General features: G+C 41.8%; 1 protein-coding gene across 3 annotated transcripts in view; it reads right to left on the bottom strand.

Moving 5' to 3' along the window:
• Positions 1-27,960, bottom strand: part of sema6bb (sema domain, transmembrane domain (TM), and cytoplasmic domain, (semaphorin) 6Bb) — a 126,731-nt gene that overhangs the window by 46,246 nt on the left and 52,525 nt on the right. For 2 of the 3 annotated variants that reach the window (XM_042417739.1, XM_042417742.1), the window contains exons 2-9: positions 22,024-22,151; positions 20,457-20,571; positions 13,494-13,554; positions 13,287-13,349; positions 2,840-2,938; positions 1,278-1,368; positions 805-924; positions 72-160 (exon numbers count right to left, since the gene is read on the bottom strand). In XM_042417739.1, coding sequence (XP_042273673.1) covers positions 72-160; positions 805-924; positions 1,278-1,368; positions 2,840-2,938; positions 13,287-13,349; positions 13,494-13,554; positions 20,457-20,571; positions 22,024-22,132 — 747 coding nt within the window. In that variant the 5' untranslated portion in view covers positions 22,133-22,151. Of the gene's footprint in view, positions 1-71; positions 161-804; positions 925-1,277; positions 1,369-2,839; positions 2,939-13,286; positions 13,350-13,493; positions 13,555-20,456; positions 20,572-22,023; positions 22,152-22,258; positions 22,347-27,960 lie in introns of those variants that run through there. The other variant, XM_042417741.1, reaches the window with a different exon arrangement.

Raw genomic sequence — 27,960 nt, 5'->3', positions numbered from 1 at the left:
AAAGACTCTCTGAATGGACCGGGACCAGCAGAGCTGAGTGTTCAGGAGGTGTGAGGACATGTTTTCATCACCTTCTCCAGGTAATTGAACTCCATGGCTATCTCTCTGAAGAAGAAGTAGATGTGAGGTCCCCACTCCACAGCGCTGACAAAATACGGCTCTGTATTGTGAGAAAGAGAAGAAGTGAGGGGGAGAAGCGTGGAGAGAAAAGGTTTAATGAAATATAGATGGACCATGCATCATTCACTCCCACGACACCGAGGTAACACGAGGGCAGTGAGAAAGAGGCAGAGGCCATGCTTAATTTCATTACATGCTGAAAGGGGATTTCACACCAAACAATAAGCACATTATGGCCCCCTGACGTTTCTGGGAACTCGGTTTCACGCCATGCATTTTGGCGCTATTACACCCTGGACTGGCTACGACCTGTGTGTCTGATATTGTGTATTTTTTTTACTGTCTCATTGTTGTTGTTCATTTTGACCGTGATATGGATGGTCCAGACTTAACTTTGACAGCTCCTTGTCCAGTAACCTGAACACAGAGTTGTCAGGCTGCTGACTCAGCCACTCTGCTACTGACACATGTATTGATCCTGCATGCTGCTAAGTGATGTGGACACACACTCAACCCATCAGACGCTGTGGACAACATCAACAACAGAAATGATTCTGATGAGAAGACATACTCTAATATTGCACTCATGCACCTACACTTGCTAAAAAAACACAAACAAACATACCTTAACAAGCATTAAAAAAGCACACATACACACAGATGAACACACATGTCTGTCGGTACCTCTGAACCACTTGGAGTCGTGCTTGACGGTGCGCAGAGCAGGACTGTCCCCAAGGCTACGGTAGATCACTGCATCAATGGCCAGGAAGTCTGTCACTGTGGCTGTAAACAGATTCCCCTCTGACACACGCACACACAGACGCACACACATAAACACATAAGTGAGTTGGACAGCCTGTCACAGAACAGTGTTGGTATTATTATAGTGAAGTTTAAATCTGATGACGTGAACAAAGCAGATAAATATAAACTGAAGAACCACAGTGGCTCAGTATTGTTGAGCATATGTAGCATATTCAGAGGTCACAACATTTAGACAACATCTAGAGGAGCAATTATACTCCTCAACGATATTCACTGCTGCAATCAACAGTATCACAAAATGAAAGGTGTGATAGCACATAGCGTCGCACCACCGTGCGATCCACATGAGGGCGAGGAAGTGAGGATCCAAACAAAAAGGTGCGTCTTACCTGCAAACAGAGCTACGTTGGCGTGTTTGGGATCATAAGGGCATCTTGCCATCCCACTGACTGTGTCTCCTACCATCTCCAGAGTGTCTCCCTGTTCGGAAACACACATACACACATACATGCATCAATCAGCAAACTCCCAACAATATGAATGCATCTACACAAGCATCATGAAAACAAGCCACAAGAGAATGGCAATTAGGGAGTGTTACCGTAAGTGCAAACTAATGATTCACTGGTGGCAATTAGGCACAGCAGCAACAACAAGAGAGTCACATACTCATGCATAAATAAAGCAGATAAACACACACACACACACACACACATAGACAAGACACATCTGGGTCCATACACCCACACAAGTTTCCAGCTCTCACAAACATACATGTATATACAGTAAAATCTCTGCCTGTCGGTGACACACACACGCATTCACAAACACACCGCATACTTAAAAGGTAGCCACAAGCACAACTACTTCGACTGCACAGTCTAATTCTCATCTACGGTTGGAAACGAAATAAATTATAGGTGTCATTTCATTAAAACACAGCTATAAATAAAACAGTAGCTAGCATCGCTAACTAGTCCCCAGAGAGACAGACAGCCTATCAGGCAGAGACAGGTGTGTTACACACTGTTGTAGTATGTCATTAGTGGCTGACAGATAATGGGCCAGGTATGTCTCAGTGTCCCACTGTTGTGCTGTATTTGAAATGTGAAAGACAGAAAATAACACTTATCTGAAAAAGCCTTTGATAACGAAAGCATTTTTTTTCCCCACTCTCTCTTTCTCTCTCTAACTCCAACTGCCTTCATCCCTCATTTAATATTCCTGCAGAATGATGTGAAATCAGCCGAGCTGATGATTAATATTTATGTGTAGTTTTTCCTCCACAAGTTTGAAATTGTAACTGTAATTGAGCGTGACAGAGATTGGTTGGGAAGTGGAGCAAATTTAGCTGCACGATGAAGGATTCAGGTGAGTTCCTGCACAGTGTGACAAATGTGTTTTGTTTTTGACAGAGGAGGAAATATTTAGAAGGCACTGTGGCTAATTAGTTGAATCAGGCCAGTTGACACTTGTAGTTTGAACCCTGGTGACTCTTTAATTGTTCCCATTTTCTCCCCCAACTGGGGAGTTGCTTTGCTCTCTTAACACAAGCAAAGAAACAAGTCACATCTTCACCCTGTACTCTCTGAATATCGGCCTCTTCCTCTTCTCACCTCTTTGTGTTCTTCTTGATTATCCGTCTCTGACTCTCAACGATAACAAGCTCGGCAGACCACAAAGTTTAACCACTGAGAAATAACAACTGTTGTATCTTAGGAAAACAAGGCACTGAAACTGCCAGACAACAAGGATAAATAACTCCTGGGGAGGAAGTCAACGCCGCCTCGAGTGCTGAACAAACAACTCTTATCACGCAGTAAATTTTCACCTGAACAGACTACTAATTGTGTTTTGGAAGCGGGGACTCTCTTCTGGAAAAAATAGATAAGCCATTTATCAATGACGTCAACAGACATAGTGCAAGGATGGACCTTTAGTCTTTACTTACAGTGTAGTTGGCACATAGCGGGTTGAAGGCGTTGGTCCCACATACAAACAGGCCTCCGTGTCTGCTGAGCAACACCTTCATGAAATTACGGCATTCATCCTGGAGGTAAAGAGAAAAATAGAGAAAGAGAGACTTTAATCATGCAGGAGGGATACAATTGAAGAGAATAAAGGCAGAATGAAGAACTGGGTTTACTTTTTGGAGACTGATTATCCAAACCGCTTGGTGAAATGAAGCTTTTCAGTTGCCTGATGTGTGGAATTATCACACCATTAACGCTGTCAATCATATTGATATAGTCTGGATGCAGCCCGCAGAGACTTTAAGTGTCTACCCTCTTCACACATGCACACACACTCACACAGCTGTTGATTGACAGACAGTAATCCAAACCAGCCTCAGGATTTTAAAACAAACAGCAAATTCAAAGCTAATTTCGTCACCACAAGGCTTCAAACTACATCAAGCTAAATGACAAAATAAACCTGAGTCACAGTTCCCTTCCACTGTGCTCGTTCTTTGAAATGAAAAGTCGTTTAAGAACCACATGACTTAATAGCTACTTTTGCCCCACAGTGTCAAATAGTAATGAATGTTGGTGTAGTGAAATGGAGAAAAATGACTTTCAAGTTAATCTCCTGCCTTGACAAAAGTATAGCCTGTCAGTGTGTTTGTAGTGGAAATTACTAAACATATGCAACCTCTGACATACACTTTACACGGCTGTGATTATCACAGAGTTCTGCACCTACAGCACAGTATGGACATTTTGTTATTTTCTCTGACCATATTTTTTTTACCAGCTTTTCACACCATTTACAAAGAATGGCACAAATTTATACCATGGACTGAGATGAAAGGGAATTGAATGATTACCGGAAAATACAGAAGAAAAAGCTGATGACAATTTGTATGCGAAAGAGTTTGAGGTTGATAGATTTTGAGGCAGTGGTTCCAACCATTATTTGGCATGTGACCCCTTAAAATCAACAAATAGTGAACTCTCAATACAGGTTATGTCTTTAGTGTGGACATGACCAGTTCCACCAAAGATGGATTTCTCCTCAGATTGTTTGATTTGAAGGATTTTTTATAAACAGACGAGATAAATATTTTCAATATTTCACAAGAAAAAACTAAAATTCTTTTCTGACCCCTCAGATTTATCTTGGGTCCCACTGGGGGAGTCTTGACCAATTTTATAGGAACCACTGTCTCAAGGACCAAAAGGTAAAATGAAAAAAACAAACAAAGAAAAACAAACATTTTTTCCAGATGTATTCAACCTACATTCCAGCCATGACCTTTGACTCTGAAAGCCAAAAAGTACAGTGGTTTGCCTTTGCAGGGCCCCGTCAGCCACCTGCATGTGTGTGTGCAGAGTGAATGGTGATGTACAGTAGATTGCTGGTGGACAAACCCCTTCCCCCAAACTAATGGTGTCCCAGCCAGGATGGCACCAGCTCAGCCACACACACACACACACACACACGCAGACACACACAAACACATGCACACACAGCAGATGGGGTCTACTTCAAGACCACTACCCGCATTATGTCATCGGAAAGAAAAGTAGGACTGGAGCAGAAGCGGTGGTGGTGGTGATAGTGGGAATGTCAAATGACACTATGTACGTGTGTGTGTGTGTGTGTGTGTGTGTGTGAAGAGATCAGAGGGAAAGCAGGGATATAAGAGACTAGTGAGTGTTATTCCAGATGCTCCACCCTGCACCCCTCCACTCTTCCACCTTTCCACTTCACTCCCTGCAGGGTTCTCATTTTTCAACAGCAAAAAAACAGCAAAGACGGAAGTGTTTTCATGTGTGGGTGTACAGTGTGTGTGTGTGTGTGTGTGTGTGTATGTGTTGGGTGCAGGGGTAGTGTCAAATGCGAGGTGTAAATTTCGAATGGCGCAGCACTATGTGACAAATTGAGGAGTGACAGCGACAGTATATGAGTGTGTGTCACTCCCCCCACATGCGGCATGTGTTCATGTGTGTCTAGTACATATATCTCTGCGTGCGTGTGTGTTTGTGTGTGTGTGTGTATCTGCATATCACAGCACAGATGCATGCTCATGTGTGAGAATCATTTGCATGCTGTTTGTCGGTGGGGTTACAGTCTGTCAGCTCGGTCAGAGCTGTAATCACAAAGCCAGATGAAGCACTCTTAATAACAGCCCAGTCCCACTGCCAGCATCGCAGAGAGGGGAGTAAATGCTTAAAAGAGCCAAACCACTGCACAAATGTGAGCGTTTGGCAGTGTTATTCTGTATAAAATGAAACATTTCACTACTACAGGACAAAAATATGGGGTTAGGTCCTTTGTTGAAATAGAATGACTCAGTTTTGATTTCCTTTTGCGCTTTAAAGATATCGTCAAAATTCATCCCCTGCTGCATACATGCATTACATTAACCCTTATTCATCTATTCCAGGAAGCAATTTGGCACTCCCAGGTATGGGTCTGTCTTTATTCAAAGCCCAATTCAGTCAGCAGGATTATGGTTTCACTGTGGTTTCCACATTAAAAAACACAAACCAATTATAGAGGATCAAGCAGTGAATCACTGAATTAAACAATTATATAAATCCAAATGCTGTACATCCTGATGCCTCCTTCTTCTCCCCCCTGCCTCCTCTCTTCTCTGCGCTCCCTCGCTCCCTGGGCAGAATCCAGACAAAACGCCACCTGTGCTGGCTGGCAAGCCTTCCCGAGACCCAGACGACTGCAGCCCTCCTCCTCCTCCTCCTCCTCCTCCTTCCTCCTCCTCCTCCTCATGCTCCTGCTCTTCTTACTGACAGTGGCAGAGCTGCATGGGCTCTGAAAAATGAATCTGCAGCACAGATGAATTACACAGGAGCACGCACCTAAGCGCAAATATGGACGTAGTTGTGAATGGAAGGGGGGATTTAAGAACGAGAGAGAGGTTGTGGAAAGATAGGGAGAGACGTGTGTGTGTGTCTGTGAGCATGTGTGCAAATTTGTATCTGCATCGATATAAACCGGACGCTATGCAGGCAGCAGACTTTTAATCAGTCTCTTGCTCTTAAAATAGATATTCGCCAGCCTTGTTCTACTCTGCAGATGTTGGCCGAGCAAGTGCATTCCTCTCCTTTGCGATTCTCGGCACGGATACAAACATTTTCCTTAGATACACTGTTCCGTACATAAAAACACGCATATCTAAAAGCATTCATACATACACACATTAATAAAAGTGATCAAACACACACACACCAATAAATGGGGTTCTCCGTTGCTACAACATGTCTGCTCAAAACAACCTGCAGCAGTCAGACTCCATTAAAACTGAGGAGTCTCCACCTTCTGCATCTGCTTTTCATCTATTTCCCGGAACTCAACCTTTCGTCTGGGATGATAAACAGTCTCTTCATTTGGCCTCAATGTTTGTTGTAATGACAAGGCTTTATCCCAAAAACCCTAACAAACATGCTGTTTCACCTCCAGCTACAATCAGCATTCCTGTGTTTGGTCTCACCAAGATACAAAACAGGTCCGTACGTCGTAAAATCTTTTTGCTAATTTTACTGCTTCGGGAGCAACTGCAGCATTTTTCATACTCCAATAAAATATAATAAGTTATCATCATGACCTGCTTTAGTAATGTTCGTACAATTGGAGCCATCTAAGGCAGTACATCAGGCGGTCGTATTTAGCAAGCTGCTAAATCTCCAAAGTTTCCATTACATGCCTGGCTGGTCCCCTGATGTTAGCGACCAGGGAGAAGAGAACGTTGCTCTGCCAAGAGCCGCCATTGAGCCAGAACTCTCCCACACACACACACACACACACACGTACTGTATACATAATACACAATTACACAAAGGTTTGGCGAGCCCTCTTCTCCACTCATTAACAACAGGCCTGTCATTTCCAGAAAAATCCCTGACGCACAATTTTGACTGAAAACAGAGTGACTCTACATGACAAGAAGAAAATGTGTGTGTGTGTGTTGTTTGTGCACATGTGGGCGGAGGATAAATTAACAGCGGTACCAAATTAGCAGCAATGTGCTGTTCTGAGTGCTGCGGTCTTACTCAGCATGTTAAAGCTAATCCGTGTCCCTATGCAACCCTTCGTCTCTGTTTGATGGTAATTCTGACTGAAGACACCACAGGCCACAAACAAACATCAGACACCAGAGTGAAGGAGAGAGGGGGAGAAAGTGAGATAATAGAGATACCGTAGGAGGAAAAAATAGAGAGAGAGAGACAGAAAGGAAGCAACCGAGAAAACCAGAGAGTTTATCCAGGCCAGTCAGCCATGTGGCAGCCTCAGCGGTGGAGCCGACCTGCAGCAAGACCTACAGATCGAGGGGTCAGCTGAGCTCCGCTCCCTGGTGGAAACATACACACACACCGTTCAGTCCTTGACCACAACACTTAACCTGAATCACCCTAGGACAGATTTGAGTCTGACAACCTGCTGAGAAAATGATGGCTAATTGTCCTATTAAGAGTATAAAATCACTTTCTGGAAGTGATTCATAAATGTGATAGCATATGCTAGCTGGTGGGGAAATTTGCTTTTTGGGAATATAATGTATGGAAAAAAGAAGGCTATGCACACTTGGTCCACTGCAAATATTTGATGATAAAGCCAAGCTTTCGGTCAATCCTAGAGCTTATAATGACTTCATATCTATGCTTTGTCGGGTAAGTACACATGGGAAAAGCAGTTAACAGCTGTAGTACCAAAGTCCATATACATAGGGAACTCCACAAACAATGGATCACAAAAACTGAGTATCAGTCAACACAGAAAACGATTGGGAAATCAAAAAGTAGTAAAAGGGAAGGAAATATTGCAGAAACATCAAGAAAAACATTTAGTGTTTTTTAGAGTCGTGCAACATTTGCTTTGATCAAGATCTAATGTCTGAGAGCTTGGTTTTATCATTCATTTTCACTGGATAAGTATTCAGAGCCTCCCTGTCTTCATATTCAATGTATCTGGCATTCTAGCACTTTAGCATTGTGTAATGAGTGTGATGATTGATTCATAAGTACTACTTTTGGGGGAATATAGTGATGGGATGCTGTGAAATATACATTAAAGGTTGAGCATAATTCAGTTTTAGTTATGTAAAATCAGCACAGATTTAAAAATAAACATCACACATTTAGCATCAGAAGGCATATTAACTAGATACTTTATACATATGAAGCATCCATTACAAGGCATGAAAGTGAATCCACATGTGGTTTTTTTCGAATTGATTAATTTTGGAGCCAAAACACGGCTGTGAAACCCTATCTTCTGACGGTTCTGGTTTTATCTCAGTTGGACGATTGAAAACCCAGAGCTCCTCCGAGAGCACGATCAAAGCAGTATTGATCAAATATCTCGCTAAGTGCTGCTTATAACGACGCCCAACCGCTCTTTAAAGGTGCTCTATATGGGATTGCCTTCGTTTGCATGTACAGTACATCCCACACCGCCATGGCCTGATGTGTTGGCACAGAGCCACCTCTGAGAAATGTCTCATCCACTATCTCTTGCTCTGTTTTTTTTTTTTTTTTTTCATAGGAAGAGAAAGGTAAGGGGAGAGAATGACAGACAGAGACAGTGAAAAGGGCAAATACATGAGAGATAAAAGAAACAGCGGAAAGCAGAGGACAAAGGAAAATATGCAGAGAATATGCAGATTGAGTGACAGCGAGACCGGCTGTTGCATTCATCAACAATCGTTTGGTCAACACGGGAGAATAAAAAAGGCGAACGAATTAGGATATTGAATTTTCAGCCTAATTAGTGAGAATACTATGTCCTTTGTGATCAACCAAGCGGAAACATTTAATTACAAAACCAATTATGAGGTGGCGAATGTATCACATCTGACACGACCATCCCTGAAGCAGAACAGGACATTTTCAGGAGGTGAAGTGGAGGAGAGGGCGGCAACACAAAAAATCACAGTCTGACAGATGTGTTTGTCGAGGATTTCTTCTTAATCGTGTTCATGTATGTGTGGGAGAGAGCAGATAAAAAAAGACAATCAAAATCATGAATATGTATGAACATACTGTATATATAATGTATATGAGAGTTGTTGATCCCACCCACATGTATGTAAGAACCTGCACGATGCATTTGTGTGTGCCAGAAAGTCTGTTCTTTTGTTAAATATGCAGTCGGCCCAGTCGACCTTCAACATGATGATCAAAACAGCAACAGAGGGAAACAGAACCTGTAGCAATCCAATGAACTCTGATACAAAAGCCCTGCAGTAAAAAAAAATCTATACTGATACTGTGATATAAAATTCAATTGAATTTGGTTATCATAACATAAAGATACATCTGAAATGTTGCCTTTTTTTAATCTTCTTGGCTGCATTATGTTTTTGTTCTACAGTTTTCTGAGCTTATTTCAGTTCTAGCTCAACATTTTTTAGATGTCCACCAACCTCAGGACTAAATGCGAAGGTGCAGTAAGGCCTAAAAAATCAAATATGAAGAAAATAAGGCTCTTCACATGTATGGTCCAGTGCAAGTCTACTGCATCATCAGGGCAAATGTTTGAAAAAGGTACCCTGTTTTATGTTGTTTATTTGTTTTATTTATCGTTTTATATGATGTTTTTGTATCTGATTGTGAAGCTATAAAATAAAATTGACTTACTACTTATTTGGTATTACCATCAAGATATTTGTTTTAAAAATCATAATATTTGAGCATGTGAGGAATCCCCAGTGCTATTTCACTTTAGCTCATTTTATCTATAAACTCAATTTCCAGAGAATGCACTATAACACAATATATATCACTATTTTAATATAAATTACATATACTATTCTAGTTTTTTTAACCATAGATTCTACTTTTATGAAGGTTTCAATGTTTCATTTTTGTTTTTTGTTGTACAGGATTGCATTATATAGTTAAATGTGTGGTGCAATTTGTTAAATACTCTTTCAAAAGTGTTATTTGTAACTGAAAATAGCTGCACTTTAGTCACATTTTGAAATCACCAACAAAAAAACCCCCTGACTATGGTGAGTTCACGATGTCTGTATTAGTTTTCAGAAAAACGTATCGGTTGTACTCGTGTGTGCTTATGTGTAAATACATTTATACACACACACAATCACGTCCATTCATATGCGTCTGAGCCCAGAGAGCTGACAGAGAGGACCTGGCAGCGTTCTTATCTTCCTCACATTGCCGTGTGACTCACAGCATTACCAGGCAGCACAGTCATTAGGGGCAAGAAGACCTTTCATATCTAAGTCAGCCCCACAGCTCTCCTCGGGGCCGGCCAACAGGGACCCACACACACCCACCCCTCTTCTCTTCTCTTCTCTCCTCTCCTCTCCTCTCCTCTCATTTTTCTCCTACCCCCCTCTCTCTTACCCCTCTGTCTTCCTCTCCTCCCCTCCTCCTCCTCCTCCTCCTCCTCCTCTCAGCCCAGCTTTTTGTCTCTGTCCCTCTATTCTCCATTGTGTTTCGGTCTGGCACTGTCTCACACAGATTTAATGTCAGGTGTTCTTTCAGTGTGTTAAATAAGTCATTTTTTTTCTCTGCCCGAAGGGGACAGAGCCCATGTTTCCTGCACCAACCACAACCACTGCACACACCCACACACACACACACACACACACACACACACACACACACACACACACACACACACACATAGCTGTTTATGTGTGGCAGACAGCATCTGGGGATGTGTGGGTGTGTTGGAGATATAAGAAGTACCGTATTTCCTCAGATAGTGGCCAGGGCCTTTATTTACCTCAACTGCAGCGGGTACCGGGCCTTTATTGGAAGCAGGCTTATATCAGAGAGAGGCCTTCATTTCTAATTCTCTCTGTTTGATAAGTATATTTGCTCATATTTTAGTAAAAAGCCTCCTTGTTTTCTGATCTGCTTCCGCTCTGTTAAATTTTTGTTACTGCATTACCGGTAATCCACTTACTCCGACGTGCAGAACAATAATTCCAGCGCTTTGGCAGTGCACCTCTTAGCTGTAGCATGCTCATGGATGTATGCTCGCTGGCTTAGCCAAGTTACCCTGGTTACCCATGCTCATGTAGTGTCACTGCTGTCATTATTATTAAAATATGCACCGTTATCCCCGTATTTAAACAATATTATGTCTCCTCCATCCCCCTCCACTCTCTGTGATGGTCATCTGAAGGTCTACGCATGCACTCATAGAGCTGGAGTTACATCTACTATTTATGCTTAACTGGCATGCACGTTATATAACAGGCACCAGGAGTTTATCCACCCTTGTTTTTTCCCCCCGGTCTGTTTTAGGGGCCAGCCCTTAATTCTTCATGTCGACCACACCCCCAGCCATTATCAGAGGCTTTTAATTGGTTACATCTTTTATCTGAGGAAATACAGTATTCAGTCGTTGGCTGCTGGTGGCTGCCGGGATGTTTCACCCCATCTCTTCCTCACCGCCTCGGTTTCCCAACGCCCACCTGCATTTTCTGAGGGCACACACCGCATCCCTCAACTCAACTCAGTGGAACAAGTTCTATATAGGAAAGAGTGGCTCTGTCCCTCTGATCGATGTGATATGTGTATGTGTGTTTGCCGGGTTGGATGAGCAGGGACAGTGAGATGAGCCTCCCTTTCTTATGGCTGCGCCAGCGGGCATGACAGCCAGATGACTGGCACAGTGAAACAAAAGCTCCAGGCACAAAGGTAGAACACGTGCCATCATTTAGAGGAACATGGTTTTTGTGTATGTGTGTGTGTGTGCGTGTGTGTGTGTATGTAAAAGAGAGAGATAGTGTAAGAGAAAAGCTCTCAGTGACTGGACATGAATTAGACATGACATGATTTCAACATATTTCACTGTCAAACTATCACCCAATATCCAATTTGATCTACTGTCATTCTACAGGATATAATCTCTGCATATAATCTGTCATTATTATGGGGGATTTACCAACTTTCACCCCAAAATCCAAAATTTGTGTCATTTCGGGCTGCAAGAAGACACTGTTGAGTGCAGTTTACAGCAAATGATGGAGTGAGCTGAAAAATTGCTCAGAAAATGCTTCAGGCAAAATAAAGTGAAGTAAAAAATTGTGACAACTTAAAAATCAATAAATGGTTACACATTGCTTCCATCTGGTCACAGATACAGATCTCTGGCCTGGAAACAGCCACATTATGGCAGGAATTTTGTCCCCTCTGCCATAGTATTGCTAAACAAAATAACCCGATGACTGTAACTGGTGTATGTGCGTATGAATGTGGATGTATCCCATATGGATGTCTTTGATGTAGTTATGTTGTGGATGTGTATTGTATTAATGTATCTCTGTATTCATGTGAGGCTCTGTGCAACACATTTCTTGAAGGACAATAAAAAATCTTTCTATCTATCTATCTAAAAAACATTTTAGTGTTGCAAATGATTTTTAAAGTCAACACAGATGGAATTCTGTATTTGGTGACAAAAATACTTCATAGTAAAAGTGATGTTTTTTTATTCATTATTTATGATGATGCAATTAAATGTGCTATTTTCAGATTATTATTAAACTGCATGTAATTAGCCCTGCATTTTTTATCATATAATAAATAAACAATGCTCCAAAAAAAGACAGCAACTGTGTGTTCTAGCTAGAGAAACTGGGTGCTTGCACTCAACAATATAAATCAATTATCAAAGGTGGCACACCATCAAAGCAGCCAAAGTTTGTGGATCCTCATATTTTATTAAAATATCATTGCTGTTGCAAGGCCTTCCTCTGAGCATGAGTTAGTTAGTGTTCAACAGCAAGTCGCTTATATACAAAATAATTAAGATGCTGACCTAATTCAACACAGCTAACCCAAAAAAGGGAGCGAACTCTCAGATCGCCACAAGAAGAAAGTCAGAAGGGCAAAAGACAGAGACCTAAGGCTAGTGACTTTAACAATATGCAACCTAGTACAGAGGACAGGAATACAACCACTGCATCATTCATCAAGATTCAAACAAGATTATAAGAATAGTTTAAAAGTAAATCTTTCATTAGGGCTTGTGGGGATCATTGTGTTGAGCCTGCCTCCTCTCTTGAGGAGAGATATTTTGGGATATCACCTCCTCTGATGCCTTACCTTTTCAAAGTCAATGAAACATAAGGAGGATGGTGGCTTCTTTGTTATGCCTGGTCATTGCATAGTCCAGATTTCCTGTTCTAATGACTGTTTTATGCTCTGAAATACAGACTGAGAGCTGTTATAGTCGTATAGGCCTTTCCACACAGATACTGTGCATCAACATGTTGACTACATTTCTAGAGTTACAATTAACTTGCCAGTAGGAATGTTTTTGTAATATAAATGACACTCAATAGAAAAATCAAGCTCATTGCCCTGAACTGGACTGAGAGAGACGGAGAGAAAGACAGATCGGTTTGAAAAAAAAAGAGAATATGGAGAAACAACCACACAACACTGTCTCACCTCATGCTTGCCCTTCATCCTGCAGATCCTGATGTCATTCTTGTTTGACTCCCATGTTCTTTTCTACATAATAAAAAGCAAACAGACATACCGCTGGTTAGTTGCATTTTCTCTAAGGTAGAAAATGACATTAAACGGTCTAATGACAAGTAAAACATCTGCCTAGAAGGTGTAAATGTTATGTGTGTCTGTCCTGAAGGTGGTCACCTTGCTGTAGAACATCTCATCTCCTGCAACGATGTCCAACTCCACACGGAAAAGGTCATCCCTGCAGAGAGAGAGAGAAAGAAAGAGAGACAGTGGCAGTAAGCCAACAGAGCAATATCCAAAGCTTAAAGGGGAGCTATTAAGCTCATTTCCAGCACTATATTTTTATTCTGGGACTCTGCTCAAGTAGCTTTGCATGATTCACAGTTCAAAAAACTCCTCATTTATCTTATACTGGCCTTTTAAGTAGCCCCTCAGTTCAGCCTCTGTCTCTTAACAAAAAGTCTTAGCTCCTGTCTCCTCAAGGCCCCCCTCCTGATGAGCCCACTCTGTTCTGATTGGCCAGCTTTCCAGAAGCCTGCCAGGGGGCAGCTGTGTCAGAGTCATATTAAGTTACTGCTGATGCAAACCCAACATTTCCTGCTTTACTGCTTCATATTAAAAGCTACATCTATGCTATGACGTCTTTCAGAACCCTGTGGCTAAACCTTATTTTTATATAGTCTATGGGCTACACACAGCACGGCATGGCTACGCTAACGGTGCTAGCTATGCTGAGTAGCTGCTAGCCGCCATGCAGGCTCTTTGTATCCATGTGTTGGTGAGACACTTTGGTCAGTAAATGTTTGTTTTTAAAACTTATTTCAGGACTGCAGTCAGGGACTCCACTGTTAACGCCCCCTGAGGATATAATTGAAGCTGTTTGTGCCGATTCAGAGCAACGAGCAATAGGGACATTCAGACACTGGGCCAGCTGACCAATGTTGTAACTTCATCACTTAGTCAGTCACTAAGTCAGTCAGTGACAGACATGTCAGTTTACAGGGCTGGTCCGTGGCCAGTCCAGCCAAAAAAATGTTGGAAACTGAGCGTTCAGAGCAGTCTGAAGTCAGTGCTTTTTGCCCACAGAGATTACTTCTACATATGTTTACCTCATTATTTGACACTTTGGCCATGTTTAATATGAACATTACAACATTGTAACATTATATATGTATATATATATATATATTATATATGACTGAAAATAAGGAAAAGCACAATAGTATGAATATTTCCATCACATACTGAATCTATGTGGTTTTTATCGCTAAATAAATTTCAACCTGGTGTATATCTTGCCACAGCATGTGCAGTAATGCATACACATTAGAGACATTTATTCCTTTAAAGTCGATCAGACCCACAGAGATTAGGGAACTGCTTTACAATGTCTTCTATTTCTCACCAATATATATGAGAAATGGAACCCGACTACATAATGATGTCTCATATTTCCCCTTCGCCTTTTGCCTCCGCTCATTAAACTTGACTTGCTGCATTGAATTTGCTGCAAGGCCCCAAATTCCGCTTATCCGTCTTATTCAAAAGCCTGAAATTGAATTAATGGATGATTTATAAAGTTGTTATACTGATGCCTGCACACCCCCACACGCTGCCTACACGTTGTCCAAAAGCCGACACCATGCCTGTATTCATGATATTCCAAACACTTCTTTCTCGCACTGCTAATCTGTTGTTAATTCTGCGGTAACCTTGGACGTTCCTGTGCAAATTCCTACTGAATGAGAGATGGGCTAGACAGCTAACAGCTGACGTTTGCATATTGATCAAGGCCTTGGTATCTGCTGGGATGGATCTGAAGCTTGGGCTTCATCTACGCAAAGGGCTGGGCTCTGAACAGGCTAATCTGTAAATCTGCCATAGCCGTGTTATTGCAGCAGTATCGATCCCATCTCTGATCCAGCTCTGCCTCCCATCTGCGCTGCATGTTCTCCCCTGGTTTCTCCTTTTTCTTTGACAGAGGGAGGGGTTATTTTGTGTGTGAGTGCATCCATGTACAAGTGCTTGCTAATACGAGCATTCATACCAACCTCAGTGTGTGTTTTTGCTTGTTTTTCTGAAAGAGAGAGCTGTGAGAGTGTGTGTTTGACGAGATCGCAGGTAGGCCAAGAGCCATCAGGTTACTCTTCTTCTGAATAATTCATTCTCACTTCCTGCTGGTGCGTTAGAAGATTCCCGCTCATACTCAACCTCGCAGGAACAGGACAACGACTAAGTGGCGAAGAAGTGCGAAATCACTAAATACTTGCTCGCCGCGTCCCTGCTTAACAGGTCAGAGTTTAAGCGTTCTCCAAACAGTGGAGTGAGCCAGAGTGTGAGGCATAATCTCATCCGGGCTGCTTCAGCAGTGTCTCAGCATTAACATAATGAATATAGCAACAGGCCTCCTAGTCAGAGTGGCTGGCAGCCAGCACTGTTGCCTCTGATAGTGCAGAGGAGGGGGAATTATTTATGCTGCTGTTTCTCTTTCTCTTCTCTTGCTTGCTCCAGGTTGTTTGAATGATGCAAAGCCTGTGGCCTGTGTGTTTTTGTTTGTTTATATGTGTTAGTGGATTTAATGTGTACTGCATGTAGGGGACGGTAAGGATTCAGGGTGTGTATCGAAAGACAGACTAACATGAAGATTTAATTATTCTTTATGTTGCAGGATGTGCACACAACCTTGTATATGACTCATTGGCTCATAAATCTTCACAAAGACGCCTCAACATATACAACCCAGGCTTAAGACCTACAAATCAAAAGTCTTCTATTTCTTTCTCTTTGGCCTTGTGTATGTATATGTGTATAGGCATACGCACACGCCTGAGCTGTTATTGCTTAAACCTCTCCAAACCTTTTTGACCTGGCTAATGCAAAGTCAACACAGAATCAAGAGAAACTGTCAAAATTTCCTAAATTTCTTCCTTGACCAGCTCATGAACTTTCTCCTTTTGGCCCATCAAACAACTGCAGACTCAAGGTCGAGACCTCTTAAGCCTCCAAGTTTTCCAATATTTCTTCTCAGCTTTCCTGCTCTTCTTCTGGCTAGCTGCCATACTGTGGTTCAGTGTGAGCAGTGCTGAGCCTCTCTGAGCCTGGAAGGAGAAGCTGCTCCACTGGATGAAATTGAAATGGAAAGATTTGAGCTGACCACCCAGTTACCCTGGCACTTCTGCTGACTGAGGGAGAGTGTAGCATTTGTGTGAGTACCAGGGTGTCTATAAATACATGCCTGAGTAAGTAGCCATGTCCCAGTTCATGCTAATTCTAACAAGTGAGTTAGCAGTGCTCTCAAAACTGAAACCCAGGTAGTAAAATCATGCACACTACCAGCGCTAAGTTCATTGAGTAAGAAACATCCTGGTCAAAGACCAAGAAAAAAACATCTCTCTACTCGAGCCACAGGCAGCAACAACCCATCATGAAGAGAATCAAATCACAAACACCTGAGACAATGTATCTGAAGATCTGTGCAATACAGTATAAACCAATATATTTATTGTGGTGTTGTTGCTCCACAATGCAACAGAAATGTAGGAGCTGCTGAAAGCTGGGGGAAAAAAAGAAAACTAATTGTTGAGAGAGTAGTGAGACAACTGCAGGAACATTTTTGACAAAAAATATTGTTATAATATGTTTGGAAAAGCTTATTGATATTTATTTATAAGATTTTTGATTTATATTTTTTCTCTTTGTTACATTTCTAAAATTTGAAGCAGTTGCAAAGTTGACATCAGTCTATGCTCATGATCTAAAGTAACATTATTTGAGTGTATGCTTTATACTCCCATAGTATATAGTGTGGAAATAGTGACTATGCTGTGTGTCAGTGTGGGATGTCTTCACCTGTGTGTCTATGTCTCTCCCCACATACTTATCCTCGTCTGCATGCTAAGCTTTCTCTGCCAGCCACTCTTCAGTTGAACAGCCTGGCAGCTAGAACTCCCGAGCTTCCCAGTCTTTGCCACAACGGTGCGTCTCTCTCTCTGTCTGCCATGAGGCATTTGACCTGGCTGTGGCCACTGCCTGACCCCTGCTGACCTGTGAGGTCAGTGTCTGTGGGCTAATAAACTGAGAAACCACCAACCTGGCAGGAAGTCAGCACACTTTCCTTTTCCAGCTAAAGTGAAACCTAAACACACACACACAGATGGCAAAAACCTCTTAGACTTTATTGAGAGTTGGCTTCGTTCCTTTGGTCATCATGTCCAAAGGTAAACACTCTCCAATTGGTTTATATTTGTGTGGATTAGCCCTTTGGATCTATCTGAGGGCTGAAGACCACAGGATCCACAGCTGCTCATCTTGACAGCAATGAAATGGGGCTTAACACAGCAAGGAGCTTTACTCCACCTGCCACCAGCCAAATACATAGTTTACTTTCATTTAGCAAGGATGGAAAGAGGACAGGGAGAGGTAGCTTCTCTCAGCAGGTGCTTCGGGCAGGGATTTAGCAGCGCTAGCAGTCTGAGCAGCAGCTATGCTAATGGTGACAGGATTTTGGGATGAGTGAAGCGTCTTATCAGGCCGTGCACTCTGTAGCAGCTTTTGGCAGTCATACCTGCCACCAAACAGGTACTTATTTATACATTATACATTTTAAACCCCTGCCTCCCTGCTGCGCTGTCTTTGGCTCACACACTCGCATGGATCTGTTCCCTTCTAGACAGCCACAAACACTATTAGCCACTTACAAGAAATATATAAATATACTCTTGAAACTCTCTTTCTCAGTATCTTTCTTGCAGCCATCAACACCCGCCCTCTCTTCTCTCACCATTCTTGCTGTCAGTCTAGCATTTCATTAGCATCCGGTGGACTGAGACATTCATATCAGTTAACCTCTCCTATTGAGTAACAATTTTCTGCAGCTGTAAATTGAAATGCACATCTCTCAAGCTGCCTCTCGGCTCTGGTTATATTTTAAAGTAGACCTACACACTACAGTAGCCATAGTTGTCTGTGAGCAGTTTTATTATGAGGCTGCATGAACGTGTGTGTTTATAGACCCTCAGGGCAGACAGAATGGCTGCAACCATGTTACATAGTTTGATATATTTACTACTAAGTCTCAGCGGTAAGGTTAGACCAGCTGGAGGCCAGGGACTGGGTCGTTTCCTGGACCACAGTGGCGTCTCTTATTGGAAACCACTTCAATCTTCTTTGAGACTGCCACTACAGAAAATAACCAGCGCCATATGTGGAAACTGACTGTGTCTCTCTTTCTTTTTTTTAAGCATGTTTCAAGCTAAATTAATTTTTGGACAACACAAGTCAGTAAATCTCGAGGTGTATGTTTTTTGTTAGCTCAGTCTGTTTCAGGTCGGCTCCTGAATGGCTCCAGGGAGCAGCAAGCAGTTTAACAGTGTAAACCTGACGCAGCTGAGCAGGCCGTTTTTGTCTGGCCCTCCTGACCACCAGGATTACTGTCCAGGATCAGCACATTCACCAGACTGACAGACATGTGGGGACCATCATCATATGGAGACCAAATTAGAGAACATGTGCTAGGCCAAATATCAGCCTTCAGATTCAGCTTCTGTAACAGATTTGTTACAAAAATGCTGTCTGAGTATCTGCTGTAATATAATTAGTGTTAGCAACTGTTTGCTGTGTTGGCTGTAAGTCTGTAAGATCATATCAACATGTAATCAGCAGAGGATGATAACTTGTGACTAGCTAGTAATACAGTTAGAGTTGTGTTTTTAATTATGCACACAGCTGACCTCTAAATTTTCCTCACATTTTCCTCATTGCTATGACATCATCTTAGCCTTCAGATACTTTTGGTAAACAAGTCCCTGTTCTGTCTGGGTGACCTTCACTCATGACTATGTGGTCATGACTTTCTGTTTAGTTTTGTTCCTCCTGTTAGGATGAGACAACTAAAATATTTATCATTCTTGTAAGTAAATGTGTTGTGGCATCTCATTATTCTCACACAACTTCAACCTGAGCAGATGTCTAATCAGGCAGTATAATTTAAAAAGTGTGTGCAGGGCCTTTGAATATTGCAGGATTTTGTTTGTTACCCCTGATTTAATTTGTTAGTTGATCCAATTCTTGTGTGTATAATAGAATATTAATGCAAACAGAGGTGCTAAAACTTTAAGGCTTTGGTTAGGTTGGACTAATGTTCAAGGATTGTGCTTGTGTGAGTGTGCTAGCATGTGGACCCCCTGCTCTCACAGATTCTCCAGCACTACCACAGTGAACAGCCTTGTTCGTTATGATGTAAATAATACCTGGATGTACTTCACACAGCTTTCCTTTGAGCTGAATGCTAACATTAGTGTGTTAGCATGTTAAAATAACCACAGGTACCATGTTGACATGCTGACCAAAGTGTTGAACAAACCAACCTTTTAATCAACTGACATATTTATGTAATCCTGTTGTCATTTATAAATTCAACAGGGAACACTTACTTCTCTGCAGCAATAGCGTCTGATGGTATGTTTTATCAGTCGATTTAGGTTTTGGGCTCAGACACTGTATCTTAAAAGACCAGTGTGTAGAATTTAGTGGCATCTAGCAGAACAGACTTGGCAGAAATCGAATATTATGTTCATAAGTATGTTTTAATTAGTGTATAATCATCTGAAAATAAGAATTGTTGTGTTTTCAGTACCTTAGAATAAGCCCTTTATATCTACATAGGTATCCTACATGGGGTCCTCTTCCATGGAGGCAGCCATGTTACACTGCCATGTTTCTACAGTAGCCCAGAATGGACAAACCAAACCTTTTGCCTTTTTTTTGCGAGTTTCACGGCCAAGTAGATTCTTCTACATGGTTGGAAGGGGAGGGTGATGGGAGGGGTACTCAGTTGGTTGCAATCTGCAACCTCAATGCTAGATGCCACTAAATCCTACACACTGGAAAAATAATGTCCAATGACAGTTTCTTATTTTGCTTGGCAACAAATGTAGTGATAATATTCTAGCAAATATCAGAGCCGAAAATGGCTCTCACAGAGATATATTTGCAGTTGTGTGGTGTAACCAATCAAAGATATCACACAGGTCCCAGATTTCTCAAAGCTTATTTATATGTATAGTCATAAATGAATTGCTTATATGTTCATTAGTATGTCTGTGTGTATGTGTGTGTGTGCTGTGCTGGGGTGTGTTGTACCTCGCTCCAATGTAGAGTGTCCGATTGACTTGGAGCATCCTCTGGATGTGTAGAGGCTCTTGTCTCAGCCATGTTCGGTGAGGTCGGCCCAGGAACACTGGATACCGTCTCACCACTGTCAGTGAGTAAGAGACAAACACACACAATTACTGATTCCAACCTGACAACCATCTATCCAAAAGTATATTTTGGTTTGTGTTGGTGTTGTTGTTTCAACAATCCAGCAGCCCTAACAGCTTTTCAGTGTGGAGACAACATTTGAAACCTGCCATTTCAAACATGAACATCTCTGCTACATTAGATGCAGCGCAGAGCACAAAGACACAAGAAACAAAATAATCTTCTGAAAGTGATTCAGATGTCTGCGCTAGACGTCATAGTCTATGCTAATGTTATATTCACAAGTTTCGTTTGTTGACTGATCGGAACTAACTTTTGATGAATTGTTCATTTACACACTGCTTTTTTTGTGGCAAGTTTGAAAAAACGTGTTCTGCCAACTGATTTAAAAACACAGACATACTTGAAAAACATCAAAATGGTAAAACAAAATGTTCACAGTGTTCCAGAGAGTTATTCTGTACATTGAGGATGGGCAGCCTTTAGGGAGAAAAATCAAAGATAAAAGTAGCAGAGCACTTTTAGCATCTTTTTGTCATGTCATCCAGCAGTTGTGCAAAGATCCAGAGAAAAAAAAACAGCAGTGAAGAGAAAAGCAGACAGAACTGTTACATATAAATCAGATAAATTATTATGGAAAGCAGGATGGCTATCTGTCTTTGACCTTGACTGAGGTGAACAAGAGAGTATTTTCATCTGATATTCTCTCATCTTCTCTCTGCCATTACTTTTTTATATCCCACCCAATAGTTCATTCATCTTTCCTCTTCTTATTCATCTTTATATTTAGTCATTTATGCTCTAGTCTTATCCTGTTATTCCTTTCATTCATATAAATGTCACTCCATCTTGGGACCCACTGTGATTCATTCTCTTTTCTCCTTGTCGTCCACCTCCACACTTTCCTCTATTCGTCCCATCTGTCCATCTAGATGAGCCTGTATTTTGTACTATAAGCCATACCTGCTGTAAACTGAGCCGATCCAGTGTAGCTCTCAGTAGCCTGACAACATCTACGCTCAACTGTTTGGTATTGATACATCAAGAAGGGTCTGGACTCAGCTGGGAAGCCATCAATCAATATTATTGAACTGCAATCAATCGAGGTCTGGAGACTGCCAAGCTGATATGGAGACTAAAAGTCTGAGTGTGTCAGGAGCTGCGTCTCTAGAGGGTCTGAGTGTGTGTGGGAAAGTCATGAATGTGAGAGTCCCTTCCTACACACTGCTCTCATTCCGAGTGCGACCTCACACCTCCTGACCTGGACACCAGTCAACACCCTTTGTGTGAGAGCCTGTCTGACCTCAACAGCCCACACCATGACCCTAAGCCTCCTCCATTCCCACCCTAACTTCAACACTCTGCATGTTACGGCGCAACCCGCACCTCACACATTATGACCTCACAGAGAGGCACGCAGCGGCAAAAAGTCAAGAGGTGAGTGTACCTTCAGTGGGGATGAAGTTGAGAGGCCCCGGTTCCTCAGGGAATGCCGAGCTGGCTGTTCGGAGCAGCAAACACAGCAGGAAGAGGAAGGGAGGGGCCATGGTCGCCATAGCAACAGAACTGTAGAGTCTGTGGAAATAAAAAAAAAATAGGAAAGGAGTGAGTGGTTGCTAAATGAGGCAGAGGAGTGAGACACACGCATACACATAAACATACACTGAGAAACATTCACTCACTCAATCACGGACTGACTAACTGGTTCGCTTGCTGGTTTTCTCGACTGACGCTTTATCTTTGTATTCCCAGAGCATCTCTATCCCTTCGCCCTGATGTGAGGGGAGATAAATAGCCTGCTTGGAGTGAGGGATTAAGTCATCCACTGAGGGAGAAGTGTCCAGTCAGCTCTGAATGCAGCCAGATCATTGTGGCACAACATCACCACATCAAACATCACACCACCTATGACACATCTGAGAGGAATGAGAAAAGCGGCATAAGAGGAGAAAAGGGGGAGACATTTGTGGCAAGACAGGGGGCAAGATATGGCCTATAGATGAATGGAAAGTCTGTACGGGCAGAGTGAGCGAGAGGCGAAATAACACTCCACACATCAAGCATTATACAGCATATGAAGGAGATTGAGAGAGGGAGAGAAGAGTGGTTTACTTAAATTAAATGCTTGCCAGCAACGCAAATCACCTCTCTGACGGAGCTAAACTGTCTGCATTTTTCATCAGGCGGTGCTAAGGCACATGCAAGTCTCGGATGTGTTTCATGTGGAAATACAAATGATACCCAAATTAAGTTAGCCTACACGATCCATCTAGAAAATGACTCCAGCACTCTGCCTCGTGGGAGAAATCCTCTCAGAATTACTATTGACTTCTGCCACAAACCTCAAAAGGCATGATGGGCTGGCAGCTACCTCTGCATGCTGTTACTGTAATTTTGCTGCCATAGCATGTGTGTGGTGAAATTCAATGTGCATCCAACAAGCTCTTCTATCTTCAACTCTGCCCCATCTGTAATTATCTATCAGTCCCCCCCCCCCCCCCCCCCCCCCTCCCCCCATACTAACCTGGCATGGAATTGTGTTTTCCTAGAAATTTCACAAACATAATGTAATTTACAAAACCCCCCATAACTCCCTTTTCATCTCATTGTTGGTTTAATGCTGAATATGCCATCGTGTAATTTGCTTTGAAAATCAAGTGGAGAGGACTCCCATGGCCACAGCTGCAAACACAAAACACTTTGGCAGCTCCTTCAGCCATGGACAATTGCAACTTCTCACATTTGAATGCTCAAGGTCGGATTTCCTTATGCAAAACTCCTTAACATTTTCCTGTGGTCACAGATGCACAGTGCGTGAAACAATGCAAAAAGACTGTGCTGGACGTACGGTACTATCCACTATGCAAGCCTCCCTCTTTGTCTCCCTTAGACTCTCATAATCACTCCCTTAGTTCAGTTCATTTCAGCTGAACTGCACTGCGATTTTTGAGGGTTTTATTGGTATACATAACATTTTGTTGTAACCACATTATAATAAAAATCCAAGGAGAAAAACACACAACACAACAACCGCAAATGTAAAAGTATAATATAATAAAATTAAAGGTAAAATATATAAGGTTACATGGCCAAAAGTATGTAGACACCACAACATTAAACCCATATTTGTTAGTTGAACATCAAACTGCAAAACCACTGGCATTAATATGCTGCTATAAAGCCTCCATTCTTGTGGGAAAGCTTTCCACAAAATTTTGGAACCTAGCTGTACTTTGCTTTGTTCACAGGGGTATTGTCGTGTTGAAACAGGAAAGGGCCTTCCCCAGACTGTAGCAGTAAAGTTGAAATCACACTATTGTGGGAAATATAATCAGATTCTGTGAGAAAACTATCTAACTTTTGCTAATAGTGATCACAATTAACATGAATTAACGCATTGCAGGATAATGATGAGTGAGAAGAGTCATTAAGCCCACTAACTGACTCTGTAATGTCAGTTACACAACAGTTTCATCTAAAGTTTGCAATCATTTGCCACCAGAGGCTACTGGTCATACCAGACTTTAGGAACGCTGATGAGGCAAAACCCTTGAGCACAGTGACTTAAGCAAGGGCGTATTTTATGGATTATGAATTCAACTTTTTATTTCTAAGAACAATGTGTTTTTTCTTCTTTAAAAATGTACATGGTCTCGCTTAAAGATTTTCTTTAACAGAGGCCAAAATACTTTTCACCATATTGTGTGAATTTATAACTAACGTATTGTAGTAAAATCTCGTAATTAAGTAAAGTCATTAACAATAGGTTCATCTTCATGTAAAATTAACACAGACTTAAGTAAAGTACAGCATAATGTATAACACAGAGTACATGTTGTACTCTATATAATAATATAGAAGCAGCTTCTTTTCTTCAGTCATTTCCAGAGTTTTTCTCTCACACAGTCTCTCTCTCTCTCTCTCCCCCGAAGGATACAAACAGCCATTGTGCGGCCCATCTCTTTAATGGAATCCCAGACATAACCTTATCAGGACACATAATCTTTATGGGACATTTCTCAAATTCCCTACTCTGACATCAGAATAAAAGTGGGAGGCATGCTAATTACTCAACACCCACAAGCAAAATTACAGGAGGTGAAGGGGAAAGAGTCACGGAGAGAAGAAAGGAGGTCACGGGGGTAGAGAGAGGGATGGAGTGAGAGATAAGTGAGAAGCAGTAAGAGGGAGAGAGAGAGAGCGAAGATGAGAAGTCAGGAAGTCAGTGTATCCAATCAGAGATTCTATTGTTTCTGCTATTAATAATGTATGAATAAATGTCAGGCGGTACGCATTCGATTAGTATAATTAGACACCCTGGGCTATACAATTTCATGGGACAGCAGAATAAGTAGATATACAAGTATAAAAGCGAGTGTGTGTATGTGTGTATTGTGTGTGTGTGTGTGTGTGTGTGTGTGTGTGTGGGGGGTGGGGGGCTGGGGGTACAAATGGTTCAGAGCCAAAGCATCTCTGTAATTATGACAAATGACTGCAGCCGAGTCCATTCAGAAGCCTTACTGCATGGCACAAGCTGTACAATAGTGTATGCCATTATCATTGAATGAGGCCTACTGCATGTCACATATACATTTTGCCATTTGAAGGGGACACTGATCCAAAATATTCAACCCCAGGGTGCTATGGCACTCCGTGTTCGAAATTGGAATGGCAGTAGATGTCACTGAAGGCATACTGAAGTTGGCATACAGCGAAGGCTCCATGGATTAAAAAAAAAAACAAACAAAAAAAACCATTCAAAACTATACTGTCAGCAGCAAATTATTGTGTCAGTTCTTTCACTGTGGGGGACTACTGTTTCCAGTGTTGTGACAGACATATTCAGGGATTGAGCTTGATTTCGGGCACTATCCCAACAGCCTCATTTGGATGCCAGGTTAACAGACAGCAGGTTACGACAGCGGAGGGAAAAATGCGAACCAGAGCCGATCAAGTGAAACTTCACTCTGAGCTTTAGTGCTCCATCTACTCCAACTATCTTTTCTTTACTACTAATGAAACGAGACTCCTGAACTCACCACCATGCTCAATTCACCTCAACAGGATTAACACAGACTTGTTAATTTGTCTATTTCCACAACTCCAGATCAATATGATTACGGGTGTTTAGACAGGTAACTTCCTAAACAAAGTCATTAAGAGATCATTTAGCTGCCATAAAAGGGGCGGGGAGTTGGGTGGAAAGGGTGTAATGTCTCCCTGGATCCCATCAAGGCTACCTCAGAGTGATCACCACTGCGGCCAACTTTGATAACTTTGATAATTTAGATAACAAATCTCCACCAATCAATGGTGTGTATATGCCTTTAGTAAAGCTCTAATGTGGAGTGATTCTGCTCTGATACAGAGTCGAGTCACACTGAGAACAAAGGCTTAAAAGAGAAAAGGAAATGGTTTGATGACGAAGAAGAGATGTGAGAAATGCCTGCAATCGGTAATACAGAGATGGTGACCCTCTGCTGCAGGGGTCTGGATACTTTGCATGCAAATAGAACACATCATCATCAAATGAAGCGCTAATATGCTCTGAAATGCTTTTGTCACTTATTACGGTTGCCATGGCTCTTGTTTTTCTCCTCTCCTCAGTCTCTCTACCTTTTCCCTCTCACCATCTTGTTACGCCTTAGCTCCTCTCTTGCTCTCCATCAGCCCCAGTCTTGTCGATGTGTACGTTCTCAATGTTTCCATTACACAGCCGTGAGGTACTTGCACTAAAAATTGGACTAAAGGCTGAAAGAAAACCGAGATTATGCATGCCCTAGATAGGGAAATAGGGATAGGGAAAATGGTAATGAAATGGAGCAGCATTAATGGGGACACAGTGGTGGTTAGGGTATTTATGATTAAAATATTTAACAGAGTGGTTGTCAAGCATTATGCAGAGGTATCAGTACTGGTAGAACACAGTGCTCTAGCATTAGGGTATGATAATCCCTTTTCACATTGGTCGCGCAGCTTCAAAAGCCCGTACAGCTGAAGAAGCAATTCAAACATGGTCAATTTTCCACTTAGATCCTTTTATCATAATTTTACAAGGCAAATTATATTTTTGTGCTGCAGGTAGTGCATATTTTAAAGGTGTTACAATCAATACTATCTTATTGACAATGGGTGTGAAAGAGGGCACCCCCAATAATGAATGCACTAAGAATTATCACCCAACTTTGCAGTTCTTCTCAGTTCTATGGAGCACTTTTAGTTTCTTTTAGATAATTGTTTTGGTTTTCCAGCCTACAACTTTACTGGTTTGGTTCACTCCTATGGCTCTCATCACCTCGGTTTTCAGCTGCAAAAGGCAGCTATTTCCAGCCGAAAACTCTGATAAACATGTTGAACTCTACCTGCCCAGCAAACAGATAAAGTTAGCAAACACAGTGGTGCGTTTAACTGCTGAAGAGTCACTTATTTCACTTATTTCAAGATCAAGTTAAAAGGAGAGTGGACATCGGACTAAGATCAGTCACAACACCAAACACAGGATCCTTCTAAATGAATGTAAATACAGTTCTGTGTCTGTTGGATGTGTGAATAGGCAGCTGTTTGCCGTTCACCACATCAACCATACAAGATGGTCAATGCTGTGTTTAACTGCCCCCGGGTAGCCAAAAAAGCACTTAATGCAGGTTTAAACTTTTGAAATATTCTCTTACACTCATTGTTTTATGATAGTAGAAGTAGTACTGTATTAGTAATATATAAAGAAACTACAATAGCAGTAGAAGATGACATAGTAGTACTAGAACCCCATTTTGATTCACTTCAATTCAATACACGGTTTCCAATAATGTTCTGTAAAAAGAGATACTGTAATACTGGACAGGAGCCAACAATAACCTAAGGGGTTTCAAGCTCTAATAACCTTTGTTATTGTAAGAGAGACAAACTACCAAAAGACTTTGAGCTTATTCTTTAAAACATTTAATAACTTTTTCATTCATGTTCAAAGAAATATTCCTTTGTCACTGGCACAAGGGTGAGCTACACTTTGCTCTGCTTTTAATGTTCCACATCACCAGGGTGACCTTCAGAGTTCAGAACATGATACTGTGCTGGTACATGGGAAAGGATATTAAGTAAGCAGAGGAGGATTTTATGATTGTTCCATTTTCTTTATGTGGACTTAAAGACACCGCATGGATTTTCCAGAGACTGGCCTAATTGTCATATTAGTGGGCGAGGAGAGGCTGCTTTATGGAGTGTGTAGAATCAATGGCAGGTGATAGCCTGATGCTGCTTGGATCTCCCTCAATCAGCAATAACATAAGATGCTGTATGTGACAGGAATGTGAGGAGGGAAGGGAATGAAGAATAGGACGTGAGAAAGATGGCTAGGAGGGAGGATTTAAGGCAGAGATGGAAATGA

Source organism: Thunnus maccoyii, chromosome 7 (genome assembly GCF_910596095.1).
Source record: "Thunnus maccoyii chromosome 7, fThuMac1.1, whole genome shotgun sequence".
Lineage (NCBI taxonomy): Eukaryota > Metazoa > Chordata > Actinopteri > Scombriformes > Scombridae > Thunnus > Thunnus maccoyii.
Note: the sequence above shows the minus strand (reverse complement) of the source record. Positions and strands in the feature narration are given on the sequence as shown.